General features: G+C 40.9%; 1 protein-coding gene across 2 annotated transcripts in view; it reads right to left on the bottom strand.

Moving 5' to 3' along the window:
• The window catches only part of VCAN (versican), a 129,826-nt gene that overhangs the window by 49,476 nt on the left and 56,685 nt on the right, over positions 1 to 23,665 (bottom strand). For both annotated transcript variants that reach the window (XM_080972154.1, XM_080972155.1), the window contains exon 7: positions 15,708 to 17,759. In XM_080972154.1, coding sequence (XP_080828280.1) covers positions 15,708 to 17,759 — 2,052 coding nt within the window. The remainder of the gene's footprint in view (positions 1 to 15,707; positions 17,760 to 23,665) is intronic.

Below are 23,665 nucleotides of genomic sequence, written 5' to 3'. Positions count from 1 at the left end.
ACAGCTTAGTAAAAATTAACAAATCAATTAGGTCTTCAAATAGTTCAGCAGCAGTGTTTGAAGGGCATGGCCTTCTAGTGGCAGTACAACATTCACTGGGAGAAGGATGTAGCAAGGTGACAGAAAGATTTGAAACACTCTATCAGAAGCTATGGAGGGAAAGGAGACTGACAGTATCTGGGACATCTTGGATACTATGCAGAGGTCTAGGGTGACTCTGTGAGCGATGATAGCATCTAGATATGTTTGGTCGGGATATGAAGTCAGTGGGTAGGTATGACTGCATTGAGAGCAAGATGGATGTGGGAAAAAGGACTTGCTATCTGGAGGTTCCTTTAATGAACTGACCAAGGTCACGGCTAACTGGCCTTGCTTTGCACACAACCTGCTTTATGGGCTAATGAAACTGAAGTAAAGGTATTACAAGCTATTTTAACATCAGGATTATTTTAGGGTACACCATTTTTTAATTACAGAGATGAAAGATAGAGACCTTTTCTCTAGTTTTGTCTCTCCAGCATTTTTTAATAAAATGAAAGTCTGGAGAGCTTTTATTGTAACTGAGAGGCCTGTAATACAAGGGAAGAAGCCCAAACCCTTCATACTGACTATAATTTTCACTCTGCCCTGAGATCTATTCAGGCATATCCAAATACAGCTAAAGTTCCCAGAACTGCTTTACCCCATGATAGTAGTTTCTTGGAAAAGTAGAAGACTGTGGAGTTGTCTTCATATACTGCAGTAAACCAATCAATCCCCCGAGGCTATTGAAAGCAATGGCAGCAAAACAAACTACCATGATGAGAAAAACTCAGGAATAATTTTTTCCCCTTACCTAAACAATACCATCTTCAGTAATTCTGAAACTTTTTGTTTGTTTGTTAAACTCTCTGCTGCTGTAGTTCAAAACATTTAACCAATCAATTCAAAATTATAAACTGAAAAACTGGCCCCTCTACTGTGGGGCAGCAATGAGACTAAAAAATTCCTGGCCATTGGGTTACTTTTCTCACCTGGGAGACACATAGATTACTGGTTTAGTATAATTCATTTATAGTAGGTAATAACCCTGATGAAAAGCATCTGTTTTAGGCACCCAAAGACATAAACATATATACATGTAGCCAACAACAGCCTACATCAAGTCTGCATTGATCTCCTTAAGCTTTAAAACATATAATACACACAAAAGAAGCAATTTATAGAGATGCAATGCTCCAACATGATTCTGCTACAGATTTAGCATATTTAGATAATTTTAAAACCAGGTTCTCTTCTAAAACATTGAACAGTTGTTCACAACCTAACAGTTCCCCTGTGGATGGGTGGATGGAATGGTATTGTATAGCATAGCATGGAGTTCTATAATATTACATTAAATACCTTCTTCATGCTACAGTTTTTGTAATTTGGCTGTGATCATCAGCTTTTCAGTCCTCATAGGTATTTGCCTTATGAACAGAGCTTGAATCTGTACCTTTTCTTTTACCTTTTTTCATTTTCTTTTGCTCCTGTCAGAGCACACATTACATCACCTAGGGTCCAGATTCACTGCAATTCTCTCCATTTGGACTCACTGCTTTGATCAACCTCTCCCCCCATAAAATGTATGACCACTGGAAATCTAGCAATCTGATAGAGGGTTGGAGGACACCATCTCTCCCCCCCCACACACACACACCCCTCCCTCTCCCTCACCTGGCTTGAGAGGGGCGGTTGTCAATCATTTTCAGTAGTCTCAGTTCTTCCCCAGATGAAGAGATCAGAAATGCATGCAAGCCATCTAAAGAGTGTATATCCATTCAGCTCTCATTTAGGGGATACGGAAGACTAAATTATGCTTCAGGATAATCCTGTCCTCCTAAACTGGGCAACAACATAGATGAGGAATGGTCAGCAATTGCGGAACGATCAAGGTTTAGATAAGTCTATATGGGTAGCATCAGAGGGATGCGGGTGGCGCTGTGGGCTAAACCACAGAGCCTAGGGCTTGCCAATCAGAAGGTCGGCGGTTCAAATCCCCGTAATGGGGTGAGCTCCCGTTGCTCGGTCCCAGCTCCTGCCCACCTAGCAGTTCGAAAGCACATCAAAGTGCAAGTAGATAAATAGGTATCGCTCTGGTGGGAAGGTGAATGGCGTTTCCGTGTGCTGCTCTGGTTCGCCAGAAGCGGTTTAGTCATGCTGGCCACATGACCCAGAAGCTGTACGCCGGCTCCCTCAGCCAGTAAAGCGAGAGAGGCCAGAGTCGTCTGCAACTGGACCTAACGGTCAGGGGCCCTTTACCTTTGCCTTTACCTTTATGGGTAGCATCAGCTTCAAGTGGATGAAGATCTGTCGAGAACTGTTGGTTCTCAACTGTGCCAATGGCGGGTTGTCTTTTGGTCCCTGGCTTTAGCTTTCTATTGACTACACTATTTTCTTGACCTGCCATAGCTCTCTATAACCTTCCAGCTTTTACCTAGTAGAACTCAGGGTATTGCACATGATAAGAAGCTTGTGATATAAACCATAGACCTTGCTGACCCTGCCACTGATGACTTGTCAGTCATATTGTCAGCTTGCCAGGAGGGGCATGATTACGCCAAAGCATCGTTTAGTCTTCCAAATTTTATGAATAATTGCTGTATGAATGCAGCCTTCAACTATCAATGATGAATCTCTGATCCCTCCATCTGGGGAAGAACTGAATCCTCTGAAAGTTGCTAACAGTTTTACTCCCTCTGGCAAGATGGAATTTGGAATTTGACCAATGTCAGCAAGTTAGTTGTGGGGGGGGGGGGGGAAACATAGCTACCACTACATACACTTAAACAAACCAAGCTATGCAAAAATTATTAACTTTTTTATTCTATTCTCCCCTCTCAGACTTATTTGTAAGCAGGCTGGCCAAAGTCAGAGTGAAAGTCAGTGTTTTTTGAAGTCCTGTTCACAATGTTTCCTAGCTGATGTATCCTTTTCAAAGCACTGTTATCTTTGGCTGTGGTTTAAAAGTTTAAGGAATATATTGCTGAACATTTTTCTGTTGATTCAGTCTTTCACACAAACACATTTAATCAAAGTACACTTTTTGTCCTCTCTTCAACAATTAAAAGAGAGATTTGGGGGAAAGAGAGATTTTGCAGCAGTAAGCCCTTCTTCTTTTTAAGGACACATGAAACTTGTATAAAGCTATAAATTATTAGTCAACTCAGTTTCTTGAAGGCAGTGCTAAAGAAGAACTTATTTATTGTACAATTGGCTTGAAAGGAGTTGAAAGTCAAGCAAGTTGGGTGGTCAGTCTTGGTATTGGAGTTTTTAGATTCAGTTACAGAACTTGGTTTACAGCATTGCCTGTATTCCAGTAGAAGAGCATGGAAAAGCAGATGAATGTTTTAATTAGCAGAATCTTCTCAAGTTCCAATTCTTGTCTGAAGGGCCCCATTTCAGACTGTCAGAATTGTTGGCTGAGACCAGAAACATCTGTGCAGAGTGGATGTTGCCAGAGGGAGCATCCTCACATTCTCCACTCTGGCTTCATCACAGCTTTGCAAATGCTTCTTCCAAGCTCAGAAAAGTCATTCATTCATTTCAGTTTAATGCATCTTCTGGCTCAGTGGTCCACTGGCTCTTTAATCATATTTTGTTGACCTCCAATGTTTTAAATTAGCACCTCAGCAATATCCTCACTTCTGTCTAAATTATAATCTTATGCCACGTCAGCACTCTCAATTTTATTTTTCCAAAACAAGAAAGGCAAAGCTTTTCACACCTGTGCTCCTATTTTACTGTCACTTTCAGAGGGGTGGTGGTGGTTCCTGTTATAGAATTTAGCATCTCTTCCGCTTTTCTTATGTCTTCCATTTCTCTTTGTAATTCATTATAGCCTTGTTTTTTATTATTCACTCATCTGTTGGCTGTAGATTTTCAATATGACTGTTAATATGGTTTTGGATTGTGTAGAATGGTTGCAATAGTCTTAATATATATATTAGTGCAGTTCTAAGAAAGTTTAAATTAATGCCACACGTCCTAAATGTTGACAATGGCAGTGCTATTTCTTTCTGCAGCTTTAGTTAATATTCAGCTGTCCAAGACTTTTATTTTTAGACTATAGCTGAAATCCTCAAACCGCTTACTCTGAATAAGTCCCTCTGCAGTCAGTATAACCGCGCTGGAGAAAGTGGCCTGAAGTAGCTGCTTATGGTGATTAAGTGAGAGATGTGTCATAGATAAAAGAAAGTTATAAAATTATAAAGGCAGCATTATTATTTTTTTAGATTGTTCTGTCTCTGAATCTGCATGCATGTATACTGTGCAATTATTAGCACATGTGGTACAATTTTCAAAGACAAAAATAGCATTTCCATTGAAAATCACCAAGAGAGATTGATTCGCCATGCACTCGTCAGGTACTACAAGACTTCAGTTCTGAGAGTGGAAGAACCTTACAAGTTCCTATTCAATATTGGTTTGGAATAGCTGTATTTTTCCCCGGCTATGTGAGCAACTCTTCTTATTCCAAAGGGGCATCAAGTAAGGCCCAATTTCAATATTGCCTATCCAAGCCTGCCACAGTCTGCACAAAATAAACTGAACCTTATGCAGAATAACTTGAGTCAAAGGGGAAGAGGCCCAATCCAAGCTGAGAAGACTATGGGAAAGCGTAACAAAGCTTAATCCAACTTGCCATCTAGCTGGGTCCAGAGAGGAAACACTACTGCACAATTAGGTATGTCCCTCCTTGAATTCTACAGCAAGTTCTGCCTGACCAGACTCTGAAAACCACCATCAAAACCCATTAAGGGGGGAGAGGCTCTTCACATAAATGTTGCTAATATAAGAGAGGACCTTTTCATACATATGGGCACAAAGTAACTGACGGTTTGTTTGTTCTTAATTGCACTGTGCTCAACCAAGCATTGACAATGATCAAGCATGACACTGTATTACGTTTTTTTAATTCTTTAACCACCTAAGCAGTTAATGAATGTATCTTTAATCAGGGGTATACTGATTTGCCAAAAGAAAGACCTTGTTTCTAGCATGCTCTCCTTAACCTGATATTTTAAACAATCATTAGGTTGCAGGATAAACCAAGGAATTTGTTAATGTTTATTCTCCCTAACTAAATGAATACTTCCACCTTGCCTTTTTTAGTCATGGGAATGATCCCATAACTTAATCCCATGTCTAAAAATGTAACCTTGGAAGAGTTTGCCCAAAAAGTATATAGGTTTGCTGTGCGTCAGGCTTGGCAATAGCAGTGTCTTTCTTGGAAGTCCCCTCTTCCATAAACTGTTCCTAGCTTATGGTTTTAAGATCTGGCTTAACGAAGAAATCTCATAGTATTTCTTAGCATTAAACACACAATCCTATTCCGAATCATTATTTATTCACTAATATCAATATGCCAAAACATGTTTTCTTATGCTGCCTTCAATCAAGGAATTTTGCCCTTTTTGGCAAGAAAACTGTGAACACAGATGCACACCCACTCTCTCACACATTCTATGTGGGTATTATACCAAAACTATCTTTCCACTCTGGCAGCCTGCACACACCACTAAAAAATGAGGAAATTGAGGTTCTGGTGAGCTCAGCATCTTTTATATGGCATTAAATCTTGCCCTAAAAAAATCCTTTAAGACTCTTTACAGTTCAGCATTGCATACAGGACTGGTAGGGTGAGATAAATACAAAAATGCATCCTTCAGTGAAGTGGTAGGATTACTGGGATAATGAAGCTTTAAGGATAAGTGAACTCAATAACAGGTCTCAAACCTTTACTCGGGTTTATCAATCCAGCCCATGGATTCCTCCCTGTGCTTGAACAAATTGGTTAGTGAAGACTCCTACATCATTTCTCCCCAATGGTTAATCATCTCCCAAGCAAGATTCAACATTCTCTGACCACCAGCACAAGGGTGAGAGTAATGGTGGAAGAAAATGAAAACCCATGCACCAATTGTGCTAGCAGAAGCTTCTTGTGCAGCCAGTTGTGCAAATTATTGTCACTGTCCATTTTCCAGGAAGAGGGTCACAGAAAAACCAAAGTCTAAATACCATAGTTCTTGTGGCTGGTTGTGCAACTATCCACAAATATCCTGGCTTCCTGCACTTTCTCTCACGCAAGCCATTCTGCTAGTGCCGCTAAGGGACTTTAACTTGGTGCTAAAATGAACTCCTCCCTAAATGCTTACATGGCAGAAGTCAAAATGGCATTCAGGAGCATCAGCGTCCTGATACTTAGGAATGCCCAAGTGAGCACAATCAGTTACTTATATATGTGCTGAAGACTGAAGTAGAAAGGTCAAGTAAGCCTTCTCAAAGCTAAAACATGTTGCACTTTACTGGCAACGTTAATGGAGAATCCTGAACAGCTGGCTATGTGCTGAACTCAGGGGAAGGAAGTAGTCAGAAATGTATCCTTTCTTCAACGAATACCTGTTGTTAATATCTCACTGGAGTCAAGGATATGGTAAATGTTAATAATACTTTAAAAATGTATTCATCATGTGTTGTTCAGGAAAACACTGCTGTCAACTTTACTGTGTGAGATTTATGCAGAATAAGACTATTCTATGTACCCTTGCTTAGGTGTAATTCTCCCAAGAGAACTTGCATCTGATAAATATTGTATAGGATTGGGCTTGAAATCAGCTCATTTCCTGATTAATCTGTCAAGTTAAAAAATTGCATGGTGGAAAAATTATATTTATTTCATACTAGCACCATTTTAATTTGAAATGAAGAGGGAGGGAACCAAGTTAAAATGGAGAGTAATGAAACCATTATTTCTCACTCTGGACTGTTTACATGTGGCTTTCCATGTGAAACTGAGGTAATGAAATTACCCACAAGCACTTTACTACCTTCAATATGCACGCATAAATTGGGCCTGACTTTTTAAAAAGCATTTATCAAAAGAACATGGTATCTCATCCAACATAGGTACTGAAAAAATGTCTGTGCTGGTAGTTCTCTAACAGTTATTCTCATATTTTCCCCAAAACAATTGGTGCCTAAAAATAGCATAATGTGACTAAGGATAACATTCTTGCAGGATTAACACTGCTATATAACCTAGTAAACGCCATGAAAAGAACAAGGGATCTGCAGAGGACAGTTTATCTGATCAACTGTGATTCTGACTGCTGGCTGTGTATCCAATGGCCTTGTAAAGGTAACATTTGAATTTGGTTTTAAACGACTAAGAAGATACTTGGAACACTCAATGCCAAAAAAGTCGTAACGTAACTGTGATTCTCCATTGTATTCACATATATGGGATGTAGCTCTGAATTCCTATATTGTCTGATGCCCAGAAACATTATTAGGAGAATGATTTTTATTGTCTAAATTATGCCAGTAAAGCCGAATGAATGAGTAAACCAACATTTGGTTCCACAGCAGATAATAATCATGGACCTCACTAAATATTCAGTTGTAACTGCTTATGTCACAGTAATACACATTTATTCTAGATCTGTGACTCCATATGACCCATTCCCCCCCACCTAACCCCACAAATCATTGGTCATAGAGTACATTTTTTCATTTAGTAGGAGAGAGATAATGACCCACCAGCTTAGTTCCTAATATTTACTTCTCTAAATATAGGTCGTGTAAAAGTGGGTCACTGACTAGAACAGAACAGTCTTACTTCTCTTATTTCAAAAATGTTCCTCTAAAATATTTATTAGATACATAGAGCAGTAATTTCCAGAAACTTGAACCCAAAATAAGTGATGTTACCTTTGCTTTGTAAGTTTATTATGATGTTCTGCTGATTTTCCAAAAAGGGCAAGGCTAGATTAGAAAAAAGGAGATGATGTTCCCACATTCACTCAGCCACTTCCCAATGAAACAACATAATAAAGTTACAATGACAAATTAAGTGGTCAGAACCCATTTCACCAAGGATCTTTTCATACGCCACCCCTGTGGTTTCTTCCTGCAATGCTTAGCCAATGTCAGAAGCCTTAAGCCACATAAGAAAAACAAATGCTGTAGCTCAGCATCGCCCCCTTCAGAAACTGGAAAGGAGTGCAGTCTGGTGCAGCTTCTCTGCAAGAATATAATAGCGGACTTTGACAAAATCCTTACTGAAATCAAGATACACTACGTCCACAGCATTCCCCTGATCCACCAAGCTTGTAACTCTATCAAAAAAAGAAATGAAATTCATCCAGCCTTTCTTGTTTTTGAGAAACCCATGCTGGATCTTAGTAATCACAGCATCCTTTTCTAAGTGCTCACAGACTGACTGTTTATCCTTTCTGACAACCTGATGGCGATTTCAGGAGTGACAGACCTGGTAAAAGGGGAAGAGATTAAAATATGTGTGTATAGGAGATTCTATTCAGTGTAACTTGGTGGTGTTATTCATAGACGATGGATCTGTCTCTTTGAGAGGAGTGTTTTCATTTTACTATTTCTACTGCAGTGTTAATGTGCCAAAAATGGCTCTTACACTAATCACACCTGATAAAGTACTGGACATTCCCTGCAATTTCAGTGCTTTCATGAGACTGGATGTGTTGAAATAGGGAGAAAGCGCTCAAAGTAGTATGCTATTAATATACTAAATTAGTAGTGGTGGTGGTGGCAGTAGTACCTCAATCTTTAAAAAGCACAATTTTGAAATTTCTATACCACTGTGAAATTTGTTTGAAAAGCAACATATACAAAAAGAGAAAAAATGAGAAGCATCAAAAGCTTCTGCCCATACAAGGCTATTTGCATTAATGGTGCCAAATGCCACATTTGTTCTGAATTTGGTTTTTATGAGCATTGGCCCATTTGTTTTGGAACTAAAGTTCTCACTATGTCCAGCTATTTCCCCAGAGGTGACAATTAGCTAACATTTGCAGCAAGAATGGCAGGACATTCACATTTCAATAGTGCCTGAAGGAACAGATGACAAACTTTCCACATGTTCAAGAAGTGAAACATATTCCTCAATAGAAAACACATGTTAAGAGTTGCATCCATGTAAAATGCGGAATAGGTCCTTCTCTATATGTACTTTGCAAAGGGTTTTTTTCTATTTCCCTATGAGAATAATGAAAATGGCATGGTACCCATGAATAAAGTGACCATTCATTTGTTTCATAAATGCACAAAAAGCCATTAGGAAGCCTCAAGTATTGTTTATAGGGTGATGAAGTTTCCTTGGCAACAATGCAAAAAACAGTAGAGACAATGTGTATATGATTTTGTTTCCGGGTGTCTACAAAGGAATCTGAGGACAGATAATCATTCTTTAACAAGCTTCACAGAAACATCTTACAATGGATGGCAATGGACTATTGAGTCAATTGTTTAAGATTTTTCCAAATCTACAGTTTAGGCTGGCAATTAACATTAAGGAGTTTTCAAGCCTACAATTCACATTTTGTACAAAGGGCAGGAATAATCCTTTTCTCTCTTTCAAACACATACAATTGTTTCTCAAATGAAAAATGAGCTTATACTATCCCTGTGTTCACTTTGTTTAGAAAGGCGTCCATAATGCTTGTAGAGCAAGTATAACAAACAACAGGTCTTCCAGTTAGGCAGATTTAACACAAAGTGGTTTCAAATGTACCAGTGAAAAATTAAGTGAAACAAATAATACTTAGGAATGTGAGAGAGCCAAGTTCTAATGTCCACTTCAGAACAAACTTAAGTTCTCACTCACTCCACTTTACTTAGATTCTGATTCTTATCTGCTTTTTAAAATAGCAGTGGCCTATTGCCATATTCACCTCAGTAGTTAACGCCTTTTTTCAGATATCGCAGCTATGGTGAGTGAAAGCTAGTGGAGGAGCAAGATCTCAGCAGCAGACCCCCATCTCAATCATTTGTATGATTCAAAACAACAGGAACTATATGTTCATAGAGGTCTCTCCACTGGGAAGCCTTGAAAAGCAGGGTAGCCAATAATGTGTGGATAGAGATCTAAACGAACACAGCTGTCCATTCATAAGTGCCATGCAGACACTCAACTGCATTCAGACAGATCCCTCTACAACAGCGGCGTAGTGTGGGTTGTCAGCACCCGGGGCAAGGCAAGTAATTTGCACCCCCTAACCCGGGGCAAGGCAAGTAATTTGCGCCCCCTAACCCGGGGCAAGGCAAGTAATTTGCGCCACCTAACCCCTAACCTGCCGCCGCTGCCAGCTTCTTCTTGCTGCTGCCTGGGCTGGTCTGGTGTGGTTCTCTCCCGCGCTCAGCGCTGCACTGGGCGGCCGCTGCACTGTCCCTCCCCCAGATACTCCCTCGCTCTCTCTCCGCACCGCACGTCTGGCACCCACCCCCTCCACAGTGGGCGGCGACCCAGCGGCTCGGATCGGATTCGCACAGCCAGCACTGCAGTGAGAGAGAGTGAGTGAGCCAGGTAGGGGCAGAGAGCTGCGAGTGCGAGCGCGCCCCCCCCCCAGATGTTGCGCCCGGTGCGGCCAGCCCCCCCTGCACCCCCCACGCTACGCCACTGCTCTACAATATGTGAACTCATGCACCAAGAAGATCACCAGTAGGGGCACTTGACCTTTTAATTTAATTTAACAAAGAAAGCTGTTCAGAAAATGTATAAGTCATGACATAGCACTGTTTGCATTGGTCCACTCTGTTACAAATTTGGAATGCCACTGGGCTGCTGCAACAAAGTGGCAGTAAATGTTGTCTCTCCCACCCCCTGTAAAAGGCCGAATTCAAGTCCTCTGCTATCTTACCTATACAGTGGTACCTCGGGTTACATACACTTCAGGTTACATATGCTTCAGGTTATAGACTCTGCTAACCCAGAAATATTACCTCGGGTTAAGAACTTTGCTTCAGGATGAGAACAGAAATCATGCTCCAGCGGCAGTGGGAGGCCCTATTAGCTAAAGTGGTGCTTCAGGTTAAGAACACTTTCAGGTTAAGAACAGACCTCCAGAACGAATTAAGTACTTAACCCGAGGTACCACTGTAACGGTACGCCTTCTGCCCTCTCAAGAACTGTAGAATTTCAAGCAATCCCCACCCCAGACTTCTCCAAAAGGTCTTCCAAAAGGCCACACACATGCACACACACACTTTTGTAGGAGACAAGCAGCACCATGAATTGGGGGTGATATTCAACTCAAGCTGAGGTGAAATCCAAGTCTGACAATGGTAAAGAACTCCCAAGAGTCATTTCCTGTGGTAAAGCAGCAGTCAGTCACTGCACTGTGAGATAATAATGCAATTCTCCTCATTAAAGAGAGAGAGAGAGAAAAGAACTTGATCATTCAGAATATGAGAATTACTACAGCTGTCTTAGTGATTAACTAAGAAATTAACACTCACTGACAAGATGACAGCCTAATTACACTATGAGAAATACAGCTTTTAGACACAGAAAAGCTTGCACATTTAAAGGGAAAGCAGGCAGACAAAATCAAGTGTGCGTGTTGTCCCTGCAAAGCTAATACACTTGGAGCAAGGATTAAATCCCAACCGCTTCTCTGTTAGGCTAGTTTTGCTTAGGCAGAGAAATTTTCATTGAAGTTTTATACACTTATTACATCTTGGATGCAGAAAATAAGCGAAGTAAAAAATAAATGGCATGCTAAATGGCATTAAAAAGGCTGCAGTCCCTTTTCATAAAAGGTTGCGTTCAAAAAGTGATGGCTCCCTCTCAGCTTCAGACTGTTTGAAAGCAGAAGGGGTCAAAAAACCAGACATAGCTGGTGTGAAACCTGGGCTCCCAGCAAGTCTTTCCAAGCATGCTAAGTAAACACTTTCCAATGCCTCCACAAGACGCAGGTGCGCAAATTATTCTCGACACAGACAGAAGTCATGTTTTCAGTATCCCCTCAGCTGCTGTTAAACAACAGCCTCACCTCAATCCCCCAGTATTTGTCAGCTCATAAAAAGTTTTATATGCTCAAGAAAAGTTCCTTTTTTCTTCTGCTAGTTCATTCGCTCCTTGCTCTTGAATCATAACTCTCCATTACTGCTCCTTTTAAGCTGCACAGAAATGACGCGTATCTCCCCGCACCCCCAAGTATTGACGCAAGACGGATTCCACTTGCACAATACGAAAAGACTGTAGCATCAAACTGTTGGAGACTATTCCGTCCACCCTGTTGTATCATCATGTATTCAACAATAGTATGAAAGTTAAGTTATGGGATCCTGTTGAAAGAAATAACAGCCCCTGAGAAAACATAGCAGCATGCATAGCCATGGTTCCCTTTTTAAGAAAGTAAATTCCCAAAGGGTTGTCTCCCCATACACACATATTTTTGCTCATTAATTTGCACACCTGCCCTAGAACTCCTCATGACCCACACTAATGGTGTGCTTTATATATTCCTCATTAACTTGTACACCTGTCTCAAATTGCGTCAGTGCATGGTTTGCTTGTGCAATACATTTTCTCAGGAAAACCACCATATTCTAACACATATGAGGGGGGAAAGAACCATTTTAATCCCTTCAGCAATATTATCAGCATATCCCTTATCAACATTTTTGTGAAGCTGCCAAAACAAAAAACGATTTTGGTTTTCAGCCAGATCTCAGTCAGCCCCTTCGCCCCACAAGTGGAATTCTGTAACTACAACAGATATTTTGTACCAAACAATAATTGATATGGTGTAAGGAAAGAATAAATAAACTTCCAGAATAATTTCATGTTATGCTATATCAATAGAAAAGGCATGCAACTTAGGAAAACAATCATATAGGTCCCAAGGGATCAGAAATAGAATATGGAGTTATAGGTTGTTTCTATGGTTCATGACATATACAAATAAATGCACACACATACATATCTTAGGGTTGTTGCGAAATATTCTTACCCTAATTTAGCAACAAATGGAAATGGGTCCTTTTTTACAATTATCTGGGGACATACAATTTTTCAGGACAATTTTTCAAATACTTTCAAGGCATTTACTCTTTTATCCCTTGCTGATGTCTGTATTTCTGGCAAGCAGAATGTCCTGGAATGATGCTATGCCTTGACATAGCATTGTTCTGAGTGAGGTTCAAGGCTTGGGGTAGGGAATGGTAGTTTTGTTTCCCCAAAAAGCCTCATTTGCAGGAAGCCTACTTTAGGTGTTAGCCAGCCACGCATCCTAAACCACCATTAGCCAACTCACAGAACTAGATTATACAACAACACAGTGTTCTTAAGCACCGTTCTCATGTGAGTGAGAGCATCATCTATAGACCATGTTTAGTTGTTTGGTACAAGGAATGACGGGACACAGGTGGCACTGTGGGTTAAACCACAGAGCCTAGGACTTGCTGATCAGAAGGTCGGTGGTTCGAATCCCCGCAATGGGGTGAGCTCCCGTTGCTCGGTCCCTGCTCCTGCCAACCTAGCAGTTCAAAAGCACCTCAAAGTGCAAGTAGATAAATAGGTACCGCTCCGGCGGGAAGGTAAACGGCATTTCCGTGCGCTGCTCTGGTTTGGCAGAAGCGGCTTAGTCATGCTGGCCACATGACCTGGAAGCTGTACGCCGGCTCCCTCGGCCAATAAAGCGAGATGAGTGCCACAACCCCAGAGTCGGCCACGACTGGACCTAATGGTCAGGGGTCCCTTTACCTTTACCTTACAAGGAATGACAAGATCAGGAAGTTAAGATCAGGAGAGACTTCAAAAACACTACCTACTGAAAACACCCCAAAGTTCTGGTAAAACATTTCTTTTGGTTTTATCTGAGTTAGAATTGTTACTGGGGCAGGTTGAACCACTTAGAGAACAAACATGAGAGGAATTGTGTTAGGTCTTTGTACTCACTCCGCAGCTTCAAGCCTGAACCCAGATCATGCGGTACCTTCCTGAGTGGCATCCATTTGGCCAATGAGGCCAACTCGGAGGAAAGATCCAACTGGCTGTAATTAATGGTGTAATCATTGCAAGTTGATTCAGTAAAATAAATGCTAAAGCCCAACAATATGAATCATCCACATGTGGTCCTTGGCAAAGTAACAAACTGGCAACTGTCAGGGATATGAAGGAGAGGGCCCAATGGAACTTGGTTACTAAACCAATTCATCTCTATGGCACAGGGTCATAGCCTATCTTCTTGAAGCCTCAATCTTGCTGACAATAAATGTTTGAGAAAATTGCATGATGTTTTTGCTACTCAGGAATGATTACTACTGAATTCTTACTATAGTGTTAGTTACCTACCAGGTAATCCAACCAGGTAAAACTAACTAGTTTTAGCCCCAAACTCCCTTCAACACAGAGGCTAAGGAGGAGGAAGCTGATAGGTTGTGAGACAGAAGTGGGCATGTGGGGGCTGGCTAGAGAGAGGCTGAGGTTGGTGGGGCAGTCCCTCATTTGCCCTAACAGACCAGCCCACACTGGAAATTATAGTCTCTGCACAACTGGCTTGCAGATGCAATAATTTGTTATGACTTGGGTAGAGGCCAGGAATCAATAATTAGCTTTGAGAATGGGATTCAGGGATTTCACGGAAATGGGGGAACTGGTAAGAGTCAAAAGTCTACTTTTGTTTGGCTGAGAGCTCCAAATTACTTTCTGATGTAATTTTCAGCATTCTTTCAGTGAACTTGGTCTACCCACACATGTTCATTATGACACTATGTACAGCCAAGAGTGAGTGTGAAGTTCATAAAACAACAACTGGAAAAGAGTACTCTGTAAAGCTTATAGAAGTGCCCTACTGGTTGGAAAGAGTATATAAAGAGTAGTAAGGTAGAACTACATACAGTAAGCCTGCAACTTAGGTGCGTTTAACGTGTGTGCATTCAGCTTTATGCACGTCGCAAAAAAAAAAAAAAGAAATTTAAATGGAGGCAGGAAAGGGGTGTGGTTCTGGGGGAAATGACTTTGGTAATCCCACTGAACTTCGAAAAATGAAACATGACTTTGGCCATTGAACCCAATTATTAGCTTTAGGCATGATCCCTGGAATGTATCCCCCGCATAAATTGCGGGCTTACTGTATGAAAAATTATATAAGACATGATATCCAATAAGCTTTCATTGCTATTTTCTCCAATAATGTTTCTATCTGACTTCAAAACATAGTTATCATTGATGATGTTAAAAAATCCCACAACGTCTCCTGTCAGATCTCTTTTCAGTTGACACATTGGCCTCTTAAGACAGAAGAAATCATAACTTATTAGTGACAGTTGATATCTCTGTTCTGGATACCCACAAGATTAAAGCTGCATAGACAGTGCCCTCAGCTAAAACAGAACAGAACAGAAGAAAACAAATGTTTGTTCTGATTACAACTTGGCAATTTCACACAATACCCTTTTCTTTCCCCAAATTTGATAGCACCCTTTGGCGTAAGCAAAGAAAAAAGAACCCACGCCTTGTTTAGCTGATAGCACTGCAGATGCCATTGTTAATAGCTACAGACTAATGGAATGTTAACACGCTCCAATGTCACACTCAGGAGTAGTAATGCATGGAGTGGAAGCTATGAAATTAAAATGCCTTGTTCCACAAATAATGGAAGTCAATTCAATGATTTGCTAGTATCAGATAGGAAGCTCTCATATATTATTGCTACATCCACAACTGATGATTTGCACATTTATATTGCCAATAACTATTACCAATACCTCATTTCAAAAATATCAACTATTTCTAACATACAGAAGTGTAAGATAGTTTCATGCTCCAGACATAAAAGACACATCTTCCAGCACATTTTAAAACTACTTGCTATGGCCAAAGGTCCATCAGGTTGGGCATATGGCCCTGAGAAGCAAAGTCTTACCTGTATCATTGCCAGAGATAGCAACAACAAACACTTTTATGTCAGGCCTGCTTTCCACTCCTACGTCAGCATCTGAAGTAGAAGGAGGCTCTTCCTGAGACTCTAAAACCTCAGAGGGTGGTCCTGTAGGCTGTGCAACCGCAGTCACACTCGATGATGTAAAATATTCTGTATCAATCTCTGGCTCTGCTGTCTTGCCTGTAAAATCATCATCAGTAGTAGTTTTAATGGGAGAAACAGATTCCTCAATTATTACCATGTCTTTACTCGTATCCTCGTCAGGTTCACTGTAAATTAAGGGTGGCTGTGTTTTGGTAATTAAAGGCTTGGATGGTGAAGTGGTCAGGGTCTTGTCTACTGGAGCAATGGTAGCTGTGGCTATGCCACTTACCACCGTCGGTTTACTTGTCACAATAGCCGAGAATAAAACTGGCTCTGTTCCTACAGCCTCTTCTGTCGTTCCTGAACCTTCTGGGCTATGAGTTGTAAGAGTCTCCACATGAGGTAATTTTTCAGTCACAGGAGCAGTAGCTTTAGTAGGAAAGGGACCTGCAAATCTAATTGTGGGTACATCCTTTTCACTTTCTGTGCTTGCCTTTCTGGGGGGAACACCCGTCGGTTTTAGCTTACGTTCTGTGACAGCATCCATTCCAGGAGACAGTTCAGGTTTTGTGGCTGTTTCATAAACTGTTATTTTGACACCTGGGCCCAAAGCCTCAGTAGTTGCATATTTTCCTTCATATGCAGATCCTTCAGCAGTTAAGTCACTTTCAGGCGTCAAGAGCAACGTTGAAATCACTGCAGTAGTGTCTGGGACAGTAGCCAGTTTTTCCACAGCTTGATCTCTAGCACCAGGTTCCTCCTGAATAGCTGTTGTAGCCTCTGTTTTCGCACCTCTGACGCCTGTATGAATAGTAACAGTGACCACATCTTTAGCAATTTTATCTACTGGGGTTTCAGAAATGAGGGAAATGCCAGGTTCTTGCTTTGCTGTTGCAGAAGGAGTTACCATCTTTGTAAATATAACTGATTCTGTGCCTGATATGCCTGTTGAGGAAATAGTAGTGATTTGTCTGGGAATTCCTAAGGCTGGCTGATGCTCAGCAGAACTCCCTTCAGAAGTCCAATCATATTTCTGATCATCTGTTCCTGCAGTTTCTTCTTGTTGCAACCCTGGAGTAGGTGTTACTGTATCACGGTGCCTTGGCATGTCCTCTCTTTCAGCTTTGGGGAAAACCCCTGCCACTGTATCATTCACTTCTGTTGCAGTGGTTGTGGTCTTTGGAAACTCCATAGAGCCTAACTCAGAGCTGAATGATGTTTCATAGCTCTTTGTATATCCGGTAGTTAGTGGTATTTTGCTTTCAGATGAACTGACTATTACACCTGGTGTAGCTGTAGCAATCTCAGGTGAGAAGGTCTTTGACACTTTGACTACATCTGATTCTGAAACAGTGCTAGAGGCAACTGGCCTGTCATCGGGTGAAATATTGCCATTGTTATCGTCTTCTGTAGGTTCATGATGATCAGGGAGCAGTTCTTTGGGGATGACAACGGTTGTCAGTTTTACGTCGCTTTTTGCTTCCATTGATTTTTTTGTAGGCTGGATGCCAGGATGTGTTTCTTCCTTTGTTAATGTAACAGAAGTTTTTGTTTCTACAGGTTCACTCAAGTTATTTCTCAGTAGAACGTCTACAGAAGTTATTATTGGTCCCACCTCTATTTGTTCAGTCTGACTTTCAGAGCTCTTCTCACTGAGGTCAGAGACAACTTGTGTGGGTGTGATCCCTACTAGGTCACTCGGTGCAGTATCTGTTTCTGTCACTTCTGATGAATCAGAAAAGTCTGTAACAGTCTGAGGTAGAACAGTGGATAAACTAACAATCTGCTTAGGTACCTTCTCTTCCAGTTTTGCCTTAGGCATTCCTTGTGTGACCGAAGAGATATGAGGGTCAAGATTAGTTTTAGAAGCGATTTGTTCAGTTAATAAATTGGAAGATCCGCTTTCCAAAGGTATATTCGGTTCAACAGTTGCAGAATCATTCGGCTTAGCTATAAAAAAAAAAGACAATTAAAATGAATGTCATGCTTACTACAATATCTTAAATGTAAGAAGCACTTTTAATAAATTAATTCTGAACAAGCATCCTTATCTCTGCTGTATCTTTACTATATGCCAGTTGCTCCCAGAATGTACTTGCTGAGCATCTTGACCAGAAAGCAGCTGTAATTAAGTTAATTTAGTCCCATGTACTTCTATAGTAAATCAATTCAACCCAATGTAGTTTAAATGAATTATGAACTCCTACTAGTCCATAGCAATGACTTAAAAGTCTTGTATGTGGTAGTTTTCTGCTTATTGTAAATCGGTCATATGGAACCACTGTCACACAGATTCAAACTTTTTTCATGCTACTTCAAATGGGAATTTGCCCCTCCATGTTAAAATAAAAGCCTGAATTGGTTTGAATGGCTGATCATATGCTACATTGTTGGAGTTTGTAGACCTGGATTCAATCCTGCTTAGCCACAAAGCTTGCCGGATGGCCTTGGATCGATATTTACTCTTCCAGCCCAACAGCTGCTAAAAGCAGTGGTGTTGTTGTTGTTTTTGGTAAAATTAAATGAGGTGGTGCTGCTGCTCTTATGTTGATAAAAGTAATGTGTGTACCAGCACAAAATGGTGGTCAAGGCATCAACAACCATGATCTGAAGGTACTCCATACCAATGGGTACTGTCACAAAGAAAGCACTAGCTATAAGAACAAAACTGGATAAACCTATGTATGTTTCCCTGGGTTCCTTAGAAGCTGGGCAGGGTATACATGTGCTAAATAAATATGCAAAGGAATTTAAGTGGCTGCCCCATGGTCCACTGATCTGTGAAATGGCTCTCATTTTTGCTGAACTGAAGTTATTGTACTCCAGCTGCCTCCACTATCACATCTGAATTCAAACACTTTCTGCTTTAGTCATTTGTATTATACAGTGCAGTTCTCAAAGTAAGGTGGGACACCATTCCTAATTTGTATAGGCACCTATATTTTATGCATTATACCCTTTTTAAGCTTTAAAAAAGAGAGAGTAAAAATGTCAGATTCCACTTAGACACAACAAATAAAAGCCTCAGCACTTATTCCACTGTTTAAATTTCAACTAATATTTCCAGAAAATATTCACTCAGCACAGTTCATCTACAATCTGGTTTCTCTCTAGTGGCAGCAATATTTTAATCCAGGATTATTGCACCATCATTGAATGTTTCTTAATTAACAGCACAGTTCAGAAGATACAAGCTTTAAATTTCTAAACTTAACTTTTTAAAAAGAGAGAGAGAAAAGGGATGAATGAATGGATGTTAAAGCTGTTCCGTCTCAAAGAAGATATTCTCTGCATTTCATCTGCCTTTTGCTTAAAAGAAGATGACCTGCCCAGAGAAGGGTGTTTCCTTTCTAAAAGGCTCTGCTCCAGCTTTAACAGACTCCCTTGCTGTACAGATGTTTTGCATTACTAAACTCCTAGAATCATATGTTCAATGGGATATCTTCTTTGTGCTCCTTCTAATGCAAGACATGAGGCAGTTTTTCCTAATAAAATATCCACATCTAATACAGTAAGAAAGCAAATTATCTCACCAACAGCTGCTTACATCAAAGTCTATCCTGATTTCTTTTTTTAAAAAAAATAGTGTTCTTTTACATTATGCACAACCTGAATGAAGCTGAGCAACTGGAAGAGGTTTCTATGCTTAAAAAAAGAATCCACATATTTCCTTTGTTTTTATATTAAAGCAAACTTGTTCTTCATTAGGTAACCTTTTTTAAAAGTTGGAGAATCGTTAAATATTAGATCACAGAATAGTGTGGTAACACACTTGCTTCCAGGTTGCTTACTGTGCAGTGCAGTGATTCTGAATTAAGCTAAATAACATTTACCAAAAAGGAACAGATAAAATTGGGAGATAAGGGGAGCTGCTGCTTTAAAAGGGTCTCCATGATGCCTGTTATCTTTGTATGCAGCCATGTGCATGGGAAATCAGTGGTCTGAGAAAATGGCCTAATTCCCAAAGCAAGCTACTGCACAGTAATTGCTCCCTGTCATAACACTGTGCCCTTTTTAAAAGTACAGCAATCCAGAGTGAGAATTGACGTCCTCTTCTTCCCTCTGCAAACCCATGCAAAGATGGGACACTGAACAGTGTGAAATTATACCTCAGAATATACCAACCAAAAGGTTCAAGATGCGGAGCACATATTGGTTTGGAACCCCCAAGCACATTGGGCCACTTGTATGATCTAGAGCCACAATTATTGTGGTTATTAAATTACACGCCCTTCACTACCAGGTCTCAGGGCAGATTATAGAGTGCCATGGTCAAGTCATTTCTGTCCAAAAGGGCCCATAGTTGGCTAATCATCAGGAGCTGGAAACAGGCACCCAGTCACCAAGGCCACCTGGGTTTCAAATAACAATGTTAGATCTATGGGTACCCCAAGCTATGAACCCGTACCATCCAAAACAGGCCACCTTCCCACCTCCTGGAACACATAGAACTTCTTTCTGGCCCACATCCAGCCCATCGCTGCCTCCAGACATATTTCTAGCACCTCAGCCACCTCTCCTGATTCAGATAGACATATTGGTGACTGATCATTGTGCTTTACTGAAAACTGAGGGAGGGAGAAATAGCAGCATTCCTCCTTTTCTCATATTTCCCTCAGCTTTTCATTCTTGGCAGCTTTAGGGCCTGGCCTAGGGTTACCCAGAAAACTATTAGAGAAGCACTGCGGGCTGGATCTCTTCCATCCCCTCACCACACTACATTTTATATGTATGAGCACAATGGCTACGTGCATTTAATGGTGAATTGTGGTTTATCATTATGAGAAAAAGTCTAGGTAAGTCTTGGGCTCCTGCACTCCTCCTTTGTCCTCTGGGACAGCCACAAGAAGATTGGAAAGTGCTTGCTTCCATTTTCAATTAACCACAATTCAGCATTATGGTCTGACCCCAAAGTGTATGCTTAACATTAACCATGGTTTGTTGATACAAGCCAGGTACGTACACTGAGGTTTGATGTTGGCTTGTTTGAGTGAAGAATAACTAAGGCTTACTGCAGTTTGCATGGATTTGGACGTAACACTGGTCAGTCAAAATCAGAAGAAAACGCTTCTGATCTCCTCCTCACAGCTGGTCTGGAGGGGTGGAGGGTGCAATCCTGACAGAGTTCCAGCTGAATCATGCTTCTCAGTAACACAAACTTCCCAAGAATTTCAATTACTTATTTGGCTATGTGTGCCTAAAAAGTGTTTTCTTTTGAAAAAAGGGGGGGAGAGCAACTACAATCATTAATGATGTCCATAACTAGGCCTACATACTTAAAGGGCCAGGATACTTGGGGTGATCTTCTACATGTGGTAACCCAGGACCAGCCCAGGGTATTTTGCCACTTCAGGCAAAAAAAGAAAATGTCTCCCCCTGCCCTGCTGCCACAGCAATCTTTTCTGCCCCTGGTCTCCTCCTCTGACATCAGCCACTCCTCCTCCTCCTTCTCCTCCTCTGCACCCATCCACCACCATGGCTGGGCACAGAGGTAGTGGTGGCAGTGGCAAGGAGCCACAGAGGTGGCAGCCACAGAGGTGGCAAAGAGGGTGGCCGGGAGTGAAGGAAGCAGCTATGGTGGAAGGCGGGTATGAAGGAGGAGGAGGAAGAGGAGGAGGCAGTGAGTGGTAGCAGAGAAGGTCAGATCTGCCACCTGACGCAACTGCCTCACCTTGCCTCATGGACAAGCAGGCCTTGCACTAGCCCCTTGTCTGCAAATTCAGAAGTTCAGGACTGATATTGCTTTGGGTTCCACCACCATATGAGGTTAGGTTAACTACAAAAATAGAGGTTTTTCCTGTGGTTAACTGAATCTTTAAATTCCTTCCCTAGGAAAAAATACCAGGCCAGTTTTATTGTGACTTTTAAGAGATCTGTGAAGATTCTGAAACATAGGAAGCCGCAAACAGGCCATTGCTCAATCTAGCTCAGCACTGCCTTTCACTGAATGACATCAGCTCTCCTGGTTTTCAGAAAGGAGTTTATCTTGAGATGCTGGAAGTTGAACCTGAGACCTTTTGTATGTGAGGCATGCTCCAGAACTGGTCATGGATGCTTTTTAATCCATCAGGTTTGTAGAGGGATCATTTGTTTCTGTTTTATTATGAGATGGACTGTCCACTGTATTTTCTATTGTGTTGGCAGTCATGGCTGAAAAGCAGCATTAAAACCCCTAAGTAAGAGAAGAAAAAAGAAAGCAAAGAAAGCAAACTGCTTTGGTTTTGAACACTTTGGCCAAAGCTTACAAAGCAATGGACAGACTGTGGTTGACTTCATTAGGGTTAGGTCTTAAGAAAGAGGAGGGAAATCTTCCAAAATACTCTTATGTCTGACCACAAAACCAGGATCCATTAGGAACAAATTGTTTTTGGCTAAAGTTGTGTTTTACTTTACTATAGTTAAGAAGAATCAGAATTCATTATAAGTCCCTCTTCACATTTTTCTTCAATGCTTCCTCTCCCAGCAAAGACTTTTTAATACACAAAAGGCCTTTTAAATAACAGTCCAGATTCAACATAAACATTACTAAGATTGTGCCCTACTGATGAGGGCAACAGAGGAAACTTTAGAAACTGAAATTATCCAACTGTCCCCAAAATCTGAATTAAGCCTTCTTGGTTGTATCCCCGCCCCAGCTATGGAGCTCCTTGTCCAACAAGCTTAATTTGGACACCCTCCTCCTAGCCTTCACGCAGCAGACAACTCTGCCCATAACATCTCATATTGTATGCTTTGATTTTGTGTGTGGTGTTTTATTGCATTGTTTTAAATGTTCTCTCTTTCTTTACCTTCTAACTTTTTTGCTTAGCACGCAACTATCATGTAGTTTTAGGGGGCAAAGAAGACGTGCTCATCATTCAGTTTTATATTGTATTTTAGTGCGTATGATTTTGTTCTCTAGACTAATTAGAGAACAAGCTCATACACATTAAAAATACAATAAAATACAGAGAAAAGTAAAATGTGCATGAACACAATGGTTCAGAAAGCCTTACAGCTGAGTGTTATATAAATTTAATAAATAAGCATATATATATATATGTATATGTATATATATTTAATAAATAAGTCCTGCAGGAGTTGACATCTTTCTATAGGGCCTGCTAGACAGAGCTGTCACCAGGCCTTTGGCCAAGGCACAGTCTGACCCCTTCCTTTGGTAATCCTCATAGAACTCTAGCCCAATGGTTGCCATTAATTTGATCCTGAATTTACTTTAAATGAATTGATTTTACAATATATTTCAATTACAGTGGTGCCTCGGGTTAAGTACTTACTTCGTTCCGGAGGTCCGTTCTTAACCTGAAACTGTTCTTAACCTGAAGCACCACTTTAGCTAATGGGGCCTCCTGCTGCCGCTGTGCTGCCGGAGCACGATTTCTGTTCTCATCCTGAAGCAAAGATCTTAACCCAATGTACTATTTCTGGGTTAGCGGAGTCTGTAACCTGAAGCATATGTAACCCGAGGTACCACTGTAATTGATTGTGATTCTATGTAAACTGTGTTACTTTTACTGTTGTTAGCCGCTCTGAGCCCGGCTTTGGCTGGGGAGGGCGGGATATAAATAAAAAATTATTATTATTACTATTATTATTATTATTATTGGTGTTTACTTGGAAGTTCAGTGGTACAGCAGCTGCTTTGCATGCAAAGGTTCTGGTTCAATCTCTGGCATCTCCAGGTAGGGGTGGGAGAAGCACCTGCATGGAACTCTAAGGAGCTACTGCCTGTATAAATAGTACTGAGCTAGAAAGATGAATGATTTAAAAATACAAACAGTACAAGGCAGCTTCTAATGTTCTGATATGTAATACTGGAAGCAATAATTCATTCATCTTCTGTATGAGCTATAAAT

Source organism: Podarcis pityusensis, assembly GCF_964106645.2.
Source record: "Podarcis pityusensis genome assembly, chromosome: 11".
NCBI classification, from domain to species: domain Eukaryota; kingdom Metazoa; phylum Chordata; class Lepidosauria; order Squamata; family Lacertidae; genus Podarcis; species Podarcis pityusensis.
Note: the sequence above shows the minus strand (reverse complement) of the source record. Positions and strands in the feature narration are given on the sequence as shown.